The sequence below is a fragment of the Ipomoea nil genome, unplaced genomic scaffold (genome assembly GCF_001879475.1).
Source record: "Ipomoea nil cultivar Tokyo-kokei standard unplaced genomic scaffold, Asagao_1.1 scaffold2926, whole genome shotgun sequence".
NCBI classification, from domain to species: domain Eukaryota; kingdom Viridiplantae; phylum Streptophyta; class Magnoliopsida; order Solanales; family Convolvulaceae; genus Ipomoea; species Ipomoea nil.
The window spans coordinates 3,494,951-3,506,906 of record NW_017619354.1 but is presented as its reverse complement, the minus strand read 5'-3'; the positions used below and the strand labels follow the sequence as shown (position 1 = coordinate 3,506,906).

At 36.2% G+C, this 11,956-nt stretch overlaps 2 protein-coding genes and 1 long non-coding RNA gene across 6 annotated transcripts; all 3 read left to right on the top strand.

Moving 5' to 3' along the window:
- Nucleotides 1-2,067: 2,067 nt before the first annotated feature.
- On the top strand, nucleotides 2,068-6,615 carry LOC109161581 (DDB1- and CUL4-associated factor 8). Of its 4 annotated transcripts, none has more exons than XM_019310042.1 (6): nucleotides 2,068-2,274; nucleotides 2,814-3,065; nucleotides 3,463-3,606; nucleotides 3,892-4,644; nucleotides 5,512-5,674; nucleotides 5,711-6,615. In XM_019310042.1, the coding sequence occupies exons 1-6, from the start codon at nucleotides 2,164-2,166 to the stop codon at nucleotides 6,061-6,063; spliced, it is 1,776 nt and encodes a 591-aa protein (XP_019165587.1). In that variant the 5' UTR covers nucleotides 2,068-2,163; the 3' UTR covers nucleotides 6,064-6,615. The 4 variants fall into 4 exon arrangements, with proteins under 4 accessions (XP_019165587.1, XP_019165586.1, XP_019165585.1 ...); XM_019310041.1 differs by having other exon boundaries at nucleotides 5,512-5,680; XM_019310040.1 differs by having other exon boundaries at nucleotides 5,512-6,615.
- A 2,205-nt stretch (nucleotides 6,616-8,820) lies between these two features.
- LOC109162135 (24-methylenesterol C-methyltransferase 2) lies at nucleotides 8,821-10,300 on the top strand. The gene has a single exon (XM_019310847.1). It carries the CDS (start codon nucleotides 8,895-8,897, stop codon nucleotides 9,963-9,965), a length of 1,071 nt encoding a protein of 356 aa, XP_019166392.1. The 5' UTR covers nucleotides 8,821-8,894; the 3' UTR covers nucleotides 9,966-10,300.
- Nucleotides 10,301-10,752: 452 nt separating this feature from the next.
- Nucleotides 10,753-11,956, top strand: LOC109162136. The gene is made up of 2 exons (XR_002051033.1): nucleotides 10,753-11,162; nucleotides 11,290-11,956. It is a non-coding gene; the product is annotated as an uncharacterized LOC109162136 (long non-coding RNA).

Below are 11,956 nucleotides of genomic sequence, written 5' to 3'. Positions count from 1 at the left end.
TATCATAACTGTAGAGGCCCACAACTATTAAATACGGCAAATTATTGTGTGGAACATGGTCCACACAATGTTATGTGAACCATAATATAAAGTACATTTTTAATATATTAAATGTAAATTATTTTTGTACTAAATGTACATTATATAATATAATGTACACTCAGTACAAAAATAATATACATCCCTTAATTACAATGTACATTATTTTTGTGCTGAATGTACATTATTTTTATACTGAATGTACATTATTTTATAGTATAAAAAATATGATCCACACAACTTGTATGGACCATGGTCCACACAATAATGATTGTATTAATACCATTCGTTATATGGTCCAGTGGTCCACGATATAGTTTATGTATTTATAAAATCTTGCCTCAACAATCTTTGAACTGCTACCATTAATCAACAAAGGTTGTGTTTGATAAAATAGTTGTTAGCTGATAGTTATTAGCTGTTAGTTATTAGCTGTTAGCTGATTGTGTTAATTAAATGGTATAAATAATTGATAATATTAGCTGATTGTAGAAAGATGTTTGGTAAATTAACTGTTAGCTGATAGCTATTTGGTATAATTTCTTTTCTCAAAAAGCTAATTGAAAAAATTGTTTGAAGTAGCTTTTTGAATTTTAGCATTTTGAATTTTAGCATTTTGAAGTTGCAAAAAACTAATTAACTAAATATTTATATTGATATTTTAACTAAATCAAACAATTAATAGTGATCAAATAAGCCAAAATTAACCTATATATTAATTTTTTACCAAACAGGGCCAAAATCTTTATTAAAAAAAATTAATTGGTGAAAATACTCAAATCTTTATGCATTGCATGTGGCAATTGTAAATGAATATTTGAATTTTGGTGAACAAATTTAAACTTTTGTGTTTTGTGGTAATTATATAATAGTGAGTCTTCATTTAATTTTTTAAGTGGATTATAGCCTTTTTTTTAATTACATTTATAATTTTTTACAAGGTAGTATTTTTTTCATTTTTGAGTATTACTGTCTACATAAGTACAAAGAGTCAATACCGCCCCTGAGGCTTGAACCCACCACCTCCCATATTGGAGAGAAACTTATAGTGTCATTAGATCACAAGGTCATTGGCATTTACAAGGTAGTATATGTTATACTTTATCTAATTTTTTCAGCTCAAAGAACCATCTGAATTCGATCATGTGATCATCCATTTGAAATATTAACAGATGTGTCATCAGTCATCACACTACATAAATAATAATAATAATAATTATTATTATTATTATTATAATAATTAAAGCATGTGCTACATCTCAACTAAAAGCCTAAGCTAATAGTTAGATTACACATTAATGGTTATATGCTCAACAATTATTATGACTAGCGGGTATAAACAAGCAGGTCATTTGTCCTATGAGTATGATTTTGTTACTATTTTTTCTCTATATTAGCTTAATAAATCTATAATTGTTTAGCTTTAAAAAAAATATTATTAATTTATATTACATTTTTATTAGTGTAATTCGGTGAAAAAAGAATATTGTGAATATAAAATAGAAATTCAAATTACATTGAGTGGTTGGAATGAATTGAAGAATTGAGAATGTGAAGAGAATAAGTGATATAAAAATTAAAATATTATTTTTAAGTAATAATTAACAAAAACAATAATAATACGGATAATAATAATAATAACTAAGAGCAACGAGATCATTTTCATATGTTTTTTCTTACCATACTATTGTAATTCATAGGGAGAGACATGAATTTCAATTCAAAAAATTGAGAAAATTGCAATATATTTCCTCAAACTGAACATTGTAATTTGAAACTCAAAAGAATTGTCCAAACACCCAGTCAGCTGTCAAATCGCGGGAGATCCTCTAGGGGCCCCACCCACAACCTTCGCAGTTCGCACACACAGTTTTCGTCTCCCATCCTGCCTGCAACTTAACTCATTTACATTGGCAGTTACAATTACAAACTAGTCCCCGACTCCCGGTATATATATATTTACAATTTACAATTACAGTATTTGTGTACTTTTAATGAAATTACAATTACTGATCCACTTCGAATTAGAATTCCTCTCTGCTCTCACTCCTCCCTGTGTATTAAAAAACAAAAAGCAAAAAATCGAAGTAATCCTCTCCTCCTCAATTCATATCCCCCGCAACCATGAGAAATAGGGCGGCCACCGGCCTTGACACCGCGGTTGTCGATGTCTGGAAACGAGAGATCGGTCAACTCTCCACTAGAAAGTTCTCTCTCCGCCTCGCCGCTCCCGAGGTTTTCCATTTACTTTTTTTTCAGTTTCACATTCATGCTTCGTATCTAATCTTTGATTCATGAGCACTCATTACTCTTAATTTCTTATGTCATAGCACTCTAATTCTTACTTTTCAGCACCGTGTGTTTTAAAAATCTTCCTCGGAACATTGCCTTTTCGATGATTTAGTGTGTGATTTCTGTCTGTGTGTTTAAGTAGGGGAAGAGAAATAGTAATGAAGCCTGGTTGTGCACTTGAATTGGTGTGTGTACATAAATATTAATTAGTGAATGATGAGGTAAATTAATGTAGCAATCACAAAAACATGAGTGACAGCAGGACTGATTGAGTTTGTCAGAGGCTCAGAGTTTGGTGGTGTTTCCCCTTTAGCAAGTTATGGAACATGAACTTGGACCCTAGAGAAGGCTTGTAATTGGATTGGAATTGTTTAGGTTTTAACTGTGAGCAACCTTTTGCATTAGGCCAACCATTTGGTTGCTTGGATTTCGTAAATTTGAGAATGCCACATTGTTCTGCTCTTGTTTTTGTCTGTGTGCAGGACCTTGTGCAGCGTCTTGAGATATTTCGGAAGCTTGAAAAACATGGAGGTTGTGTCAATACAGTCAGCTTCAATGCTGATGGAGACATTCTTGTATCAGGTTCTGATGACAGGAAGGTTGTACTTTGGGACTGGCAAACTGGGAAAATTAGACTCTCATTCCATTCAGGGCATCATAATAATGTCTTTCAAGCCAAGTTCATGCCATACACTGAGGATCGAAGTATTGTTACCTGTGCTGCTGATGGACAGGTATCTGAGGATTGATGTATCACTTGGTTGGTGTTTTCCCCTTTTTTTTAACATGTTACTTAACCTTAATTGCTGGCAATGTTTCATGTTGGTGGCTATGCTATATGCAAATATGCAATTACTGTTGTCACATTTTATATTTCTTAGAGGTGTCTAGTAAATTAGGAAACTTGAACCCCCTTGTAAGATCTGTAAGTCTACATGGGCTCATGAGGACTTTGATGGATGGTATAAGAATGCATGCTTGTTTAAATTAGCCGAGGTTACTTACATTACACCCACACCCTCTTGTAGCACATATCTTTGCACAATTTTATGTATGATTTAGAATGTGTGGTTATTCTTATTGGTTGAGAGAGAAAGGACGTTCCCTTCTTAGTTATGATACTCCTTTCAGATAAGACACGCTCAGATTTTAGCACATGGGAAAGTGGAGACAAAAATGCTGGCAAGACACCTAGGACGGGCTCACAAATTAGCAATTGAACCAGGAAGCCCTTACATTTTGTACAGTTGTGGTGAAGATGGACTTGTTCAACGTGTAAGCTGCAACTTCTTTCTTCTTTCACTCGCCCTTGTTTCTCATTTTGCCATTTTGTTGTTTGATTCTGTTCAAATTAGTCCTGAGTAGAAATTAATCTTGAACATTTTTATGATGGAATTTGTTTTTGCAATCCTCATATTTCACACTTCCCTTGTGACTCATCCAGGATGCCTTTTCCATCCCTAGTCTACATTTCTATATATCTATTTTTTGTTTTGTTTTTGTTTTTTTTGTTCTTGATTTGTGGTTTCTAGTGTCTAATCCCTCCGTATATACTCACAGATTGATCTGAGAACAGAATCAGCCACTGAACGTTTTACTTGCCAACCTCTTCCCCCCAGGAAGAATTATATGTCTTTTATTCATCTAAATGCAATTGCAATGGATCCAAGAAACTCGAATTTCTTTGCTGTTGCTGGATCAGATGAATATGCTAGGCTGTTTGATATTCGCAAGTGTAAATGGGACAATTCGTCAGATTTTGGTCAACCTGTTGACTTCTTCTGTCCCTCGCATTTAGTTGGTGATGAGAGTGTGGGAATTACTGGCTTGGCATTCTCAGATCAAAGTGAACTTCTTGTTTCATATAATGATGAATTGATCTATATGTTCTCGAAAAATATGGGTCTTGGACCGGATCCATCTCCAAGTTCTCCCCTGTCTAACCAAAGTGATAATGGTGAAATGGGGCCTCATCTCCAATCAGGTATATCTTCATTAGATACCTGTGCTGGTACAAAAGATGATCCCCAAGCCTACAAAGGACACCAAAACTCTGAGACTGTGAAGGGTGTTAATTTCTTTGGCCCTAAATGTGAATATGTTGTGAGTGGGTCAGACTGTGGTCGAATTTTCATATGGAACAAAAAGGGTGGGAAGCTTGTCAATGTTATGGAAGCAGATAAACATGTTGTAAATTGCATCGAATCTCATCCTCACACCACAGTTCTTGCCAGCAGTGGTATTGAGAGTGACATCAAAATATGGACCCCAAAAGCAACTGAGAAGGCTGTCTTGCCTGTAAATATCCAGAAGGTATGATCTAAACTGTATATTTTTTGAACGAAAGCAGTAAATTGTGTTTCGTACTTTTCATCCATGTTAATAATGATTACTTAATTTTGGCCTTTTGTGTAGTTTATTAAATAGGATCTGTATCCTTGGCATTCCAAAAGCTTAACAGGAAACATGTTTTTGCTTTGTACACTTGAGAATAGTAATAGGCTATATATGTGATGATTTGAGTAGTTAACTCATTTTAGATGAATATCCAACTCCTCACTTTCATCTAAATGCAATTGCAATGGATCCAATATGTGATGATCTGTATCCTTGGCATTCCAAGTGAGGAGTTGGATATTCATCTAAAATGAGTTAATTCCAATTTTGGCCCCTCTATTGTTGGGTATTTCCTTCCTCAAGTTCAAATCAACTAGATTTGGACCCCAACTTTTAAAAGAGTGGCACTATTTAGTTGTCACAAAGGATTAAAAGTAGCACATATTCCATAGTTAAGAGAAGAGACCACATTTGATCAACTTTGAATTCGATGACCAGAAGTGGAAAAACACAATAGTTGGGGGACCAAAACTGGAGTTACCCCATCTAAAACCTACTATAACTCCAGAGAATTCTTTGTTTTAAACCTTAGTAAACATCAGTTGTGTACTTAGTAGTTTGTTGGTTATATCATGTGTACTTCACAACCATCTCTTTTTGTCTGATTTCAGTTGCTGTAGATTTAAACCTTACACCATATTAAATTGGATGCCATTTCCTTTCCCAAGACCATTCATGTCTTGCATTTTGCAATGATGATAGTTGATTACTAAATAATACTTAGATTTGCTGTAAATCTTACATCAGTTGAGTAAACTCTAATTTTATTTTTCTTTGTATAAGGTTTCCATGCCTCGCCGAGTACATTTCTTTGGCATTAGAAGTCTTATTAATGACGATGATGACGATGATGATGGTGGTGACGGTGAATACTTCTTATATGATGGGAGTGATGGAGATGATGATAACATTACTGATGAAGAGGTTGACGAAGAGGAGAATGATGATGATGATGATAACATAACTGATGAAGAAGAAGAAGATGATGATGATGATGATAACATTACTGATGAAGAGGATGATGTTGATGATAACATTACTGATGAAGAGGTAGAGGAGGCTGGTGAAGATAACATTATTAATGAAGAGGTCGGTGATGATAACATTACTAATGAAGATGTAGAGGAAGATGAAGATGATTTCTTCAGTGATACTGATGATTATTCCAACAACGATGACACTACATGTGATGAGGTCTTGGATGATGCTGAGGAAGAGAATGGTAGTGAAGAGGAGTTTTATGATGGTATCGATGATTGCGACGTTGATGATATTACTGATGAAGACCTTGATGCTTTTAGTAACATAGAATATGATGAAGAGCATGATGGGTGACTGTCGATTGTTGAAAGTCAGAAAAGAAACAATGATGGTGTTTCCGGTAAGTGTTGATAATGGTGATGTTCTGCTACTAAACTGATGATTTGGAGTTTTTATTGTTTCTGGCAGAGACCCATGGCAAAGGGTGCTGAAACTACTATATGGATCCTGATCCTCCACCAAACCTGATGTTCAAAATGTTTACTATCCTGCAAAGGCAGGACCATGCTGGTTGGGAGTGCAATAATGAGAAAGTAAGCATTGTGCTAGACTCCTAGAGCTGCTACAACCTTATTTTGACTTTATTTTAAAGCCCATATTTCATACACACATAAATGGGCACCCAATCTGACAAACATACAGTTTGGTCTTTGTGAATATGCAAGTAACAGAAATTGGCCCAAATTCCTCAGTTGGCTGTGTCTATACAAGTATATAACCAACAAATCATAAAACACAAAGCAGACAGGGAGGAAATTGATGCCTCCAACTCATCTCACACTTTCATAGTTGGCATTATTCTTTTTAATTCAATTATTTAGTCTCACAAGTGAGAAAGGGTTAAAAATACACCAGTTTTTTCAATTCTTGTCTGCCGTAAGACCGTACAATATTAGGAAGATTCCTGGTTGCCTATCGAATCACGTTGCGCATCATCATTTTCCAAATAACAGCTATCAAAATAGTGACAATTTAATGATATTATACGTTACCGTATTTAATAATAATATTATAATATCCAATCAAATAATATTTTGTTACACTTATATAAAAATATAAAAATTATATTATGATATTTTTTTTTTTAATCTGTTAACAACGATGAGGATTGAAGTCTAATTAGATTATGCAAATAAACCACCAAAAAAAAAAAAAAAATCATGAGTGGAAATTCAAAGAAGATTTTATTGTCTTGAGCGAATTTATGAACAGAAAGCAACGAAGTAGACAACCTAGGAACACAGAATATCAGACAACTTAAAAACCGACCCAAAGTGTGTTTGACCTTGCATAATCCGAAGCAGAAGTCAGCGATAAAGAACAATAGTAATTTTGACTATAGTAGTTTTTTTTTTTTTTCCTGATTTAGTCCTTGATTCTAATCGTTAAAGAACAATTAAATAAAGCCATCAAAATCGATGATGCAATTAAGCACAAAAAAAAATGTTTAGAACTAAATCGAAAAAAATTACTATAATCAGTGACTAAATTATGTATTAACTCTTTTGTTTACTCAAGTATTTGTGTTATGGTGAAACATAACACATCCTTCAATTATTAAAATATTATTTGTCTTAGACTATGTTTGGCAAATCTAACTGAAAAGTAGTTGAACGCTGAAAAGCTATCAGCTATAACTCCTATAAGCTGAAAAATGAAGAGCTGAGCTTTTTGATAAGCTGATAAATATAAAAAGACTAAAAAAATACCGTCTTTAAATAAAATTATTTACATATTAAAATTTAACATTGTAAAGTGTAAAGATTTATAGAATCTTATAAAATATTATAGAACTCATATGATTATATAAAATTTTATGATAAGATTTTAAAAATACAATCATAATTATACGATCAAGTATATCTCCACCGTCCATTGAGAATATGAAATAAGTATAAATAACTTAGAGCATCCACATCAGTGGATATTATGGAGTTATTGTCAGATGAATTATCTTGGGTGGGGATAATAACAAATGTGGGGTAGGGTTATTTGTGAAAATATTTGTTCTGCAAATTCAAGGATAATGTCAGAAAAAAAAAAGGAAAAAGTAAAATAAAAAACAACACTGGTTGTGCATAGCCAATGTCTACATGGGCGCGTGCATGTAGCGCGTCAGGAGCGCGTCAAGTTTTTATTATTATTTTTTTCAATTTTTGTTTTGTTATTTTTTTTTTTTCTCTCCCCTCCCACATTAACTCAACGGGTAGCAAGTGGCAAATGAGCTAAACATTAAGCTACTAACTTATCGTATTTATAATATATCTAATCAAATAATATTACAGATTGTTGTTACACTTATATAAAAATATAAAAATTATATTATGATGCCAATTATAAAAGTATATAATATAAAAATTATATTATGATGCCAACTATAAAAGTATATAAGAGCATCCACATTAGTTCCAAAGAACGTGGGGATAATGTAAGAGTGATTGGGAAAGAGAATGGGGGAAGGGAGAGAAAAAAAAAGAAAAAGAAATTAGTTGGAAAGAATGTGGGGATAATGTAAGAGTGATTGGGAAAGAGAATGGGGAAGGGGAGAGAAAAAAAAAAAGAGAAAATTGATTTTAAAAAAAAAATTAATACTGTCAGGTGCGCCCACTGGGCGCGTGCCCCCCTCACTTTGAGACATGCCGGTGAGACTCGATCTCTGGTCATTATTCCAAAATTTCACCTCTATGATCACTTGAGCTACCATGCGGGCGCTCCGTAATTCTTATGCTTTAATAAAACGGTGATATTCAATAATTATTTATTATGGAAAATATCTTTTGAATATAAATAAAAATGATTAGATTGGTATTGGAGAAGATGAGGATTGCGGAAAAATTGGGCAAAGCAGGTATGCAACGACGTACGTAACATTGTATTCCACACGTTAAATTCAAATATCTCCCAAAATAAATTAATTTATAAATTTAATCCAAAAAAATTGAAAGCATCCCGTTAACACTGATGTTGACGTGTCGTGATATGGTTGTCACGACTCGCCACTATGAATCACCGTTTTGTGTTTGCGGTTGTTGTAATAGTGTGTACTATATACACTTATTATACACTCACCCTAATCTCTCCCACTCTCTCACTCTCTCTCCCTCTCTCTCTCTCTGCTTTCTGCTATGGACGCTCTCACTCTTTTCTGCACTGTCTCCGTCCTCGCCGGCGGTCTCTACTGGTTTGTTTGCGTGCTCGGCTCCGCTGAGGTGAAGGGGAAGCGTGCCGTCGATCTGTCCGGCGGCTCCATCGCCAAGGAGAAGGTGGAGGACACGTATAAGCAGTACTGGTCATTCTTCCGCCGCCCCAGCGAGATCGAGACTGCTGATAATGTCCCGGCGTTCGTCGACACCTTTTACAATCTTGTAACCGATATTTATGAGTGGGGGTGGGGCCAATCGTTCCACTTTTCTCCTTCCATTCCGGGGAAATCCCACCGCGATGCGACTAGAATCCACGAGGAGATGGCGGTGGATCTACTGGGTGTGAAGCCCGGAGCCCGTATTCTGGACGCGGGGTGTGGCGTGGGCGGCCCGATGCGCGCAATTGCTGCCCACTCCGGCGCAAACGTCGTCGGCATCACCATCAACGAGTACCAGGTGAATCGGGCGAGACTGCACAACAAGAAAGCCGGGCTGGATTCGCTGTGCGAGGTGGTGTGCGGTAATTTCCTCCAAATGCCCTTCCCTGACAACAGCTTTGACGGGGCGTACTCGATTGAAGCCACCTGCCATGCCCCCCAGTTGGAAGACGTGTACAGAGAGATCTACAGAGTGTTGAAGCCCGGATCTATGTACGTCTCTTATGAATGGGTCACCACCGAGTTGTACCGCCCGGAGAACCCGGAACACGTGGATATTATCCACGGGATTGAGCGGGGCGACGCCCTCCCCGGACTGCGGAACTACAAGGACATCCCCGAGATCGCCAGGAAAGTGGGTTTCGAGATCGTCAAGGAAAAGGATTTAGCTAAGCCGCCGGCCAAACCGTGGTGGACAAGACTCAAGATGGGAAGAATCGCTTACTGGCGCAACCATATCTTGGTCACCATTCTCGCCTGGCTTGGGATTGCCCCCAAGGGCACAGTTGATGTCCATGAAATGCTGTTCGTGACTGCCGATTATTTGACGAAAGGTGGAGACTCTGGGATTTTCAGTCCGATGCATATGATTCTCTGCAGAAAGCCCGAGCATTAGCAACCCCACCCACCTGCAATGTAATACGTAGAGATTGACCATGGAGGTTAATTTCGCCTTGTTGTCCCTACCCCCACCCACCCACCCTTTGTTTTTTTTGGTTATCTATCTGTTCTCTTATTTCAGCTTATTGGATTTAATTTCATGTTGCTTTGCTTTTCTCTAGTTTGAATCTCTAGCTTTGATAGTTACACTTCTTAATTATCTCTTAGTTTTTGGAAGCCTGAAGTCCAAAGATCCTATCTTTAATTATTGTAAGAGGGAAATCAATTCAGAACTTGACAAATTCCTCCTTGAACTTGTTTAATTTAGGCTATTGAGTTGGGTTTTCTTTCTTTCTATTCGCTACAAATAATGACTATCCTGAATTCTTTTCATCTGCTATAAGCCTACATTGAAGGTTAGTTGCAGTGAATTCTTTTCCATCTTTCTGTTTTACTTTGTTAGTATATATTCATTTCAAACTTGCACCGGACCACCAATCTGGTGAACACTGATGCATAACTGTAGTTTATGGACAGGGCACTGCTCGCCTGACTTAGCTGTGTAAGAATCCCTCTATATTCATGCCTCGATCAAGGCCTGCTTGTGAACTATGGAATCTGATTTCTAGTACATGTGTTCCTGTATGTATTACTTCATAATTGATAAGATCAAGTTTTAGGCAAAACATATATACATTGATCTACTGGTAGATAGATGGTATTGGTGATCAAGTCACACTACACTTGTTGACCTGGCTCTGAATAGTAAGTTTTCCCGCTTACTATCCTTGTTGGTGATTGCAATGACAGTAGGAAAGCAACTCCTTTGTGGTGGCTGGCTTTAAAAGGCTTTCACGTTGCAATGGCAGCAGTGTAAAGCAATCCCATCTTTAGAAAGTAGAGTTGTAAAGCAATCCCATTGTGCTTTAGTAGAAAGTAGAGTTTGTAAAAATTTGGCAGCAGCAGTGTAAAGCAATCCCATCTTTAGAAAGTAGAGTTGTAAAGCAATCCCATTCTGCTTTAGTAGAAAGTAGAGTTTGTAAAAATTTCACGGGGATTGTTTGACATGTGCTGTGCTTTCAGGTTTGGGAATAGTTTATTGTTTGCAGATCTCAATGTAGGTGTTGGTGTTGATGGATGAGATGAGATCCAGCCAGCCGTTTTGGGGGTGTATAATAACAATCAAGCTGCTGTCTTTTGACTAGGCAGACAGGTGCGTCTTTTCTTTTCTATTCTTTCTTTCTGGTATCCTGCACATGTTTTTGTCACATAATAATGTTATTAGAATATTAGCCTCCAGGGATTGCTCATTGCTTGTAATATACTATATATGTATGCAGGGTTTTTGTTGACAGCCAGTGATTCACTGCGTACCCCGTATAACTATGATGTGTGTGGGGAGCATTCTACAACGAGTAATGCTACACGTACTTTCATTTTTTACTCCCTATCTATCTGGCGTGTTTTGATTCATCGAAAAAAAAAGAAAGAGTGGCTCACAGTTTTTATTACTCTCTTTCTCTTTTGTTAATAAAATTATGACACGTGGCGAGAGTTTTACTTCCTAGGAGACTATATATCATTTTCCTTCTAGAAATGCTGCAGCTCTGCCTATCAAAGAACCCTCATTTTCCTTCTTACACAAGGGCGATTGGTTGGAATGAGGGAATTAGGGGAAGGAATTGTAATTTTGTGGGTTGGAATGAGGGAATTAGGGAGAAGAAATTGTAATTTTGTGGGAAAATAATAATAAAAAGGAAGAAGGAACAAGAGCAAATTTGTTCACACAATGCTTTTTTCCTTCCCATCTTCCAATGAATTTCAATTCCTAGGGGAGGCTTGGTTAGGAATTTCAATTCTATGGTTGGAGAGAATTGTAATTCTCTTTAACCGAATAATGGAATTTTAGTTGCTAGAAAATAAGGTGAGAAAAGAAAATAATATGCATTGGGTAATAGTGAAAATATGATACCCGATAATGTATATATTTAGGTTGTGTTTGGTTCA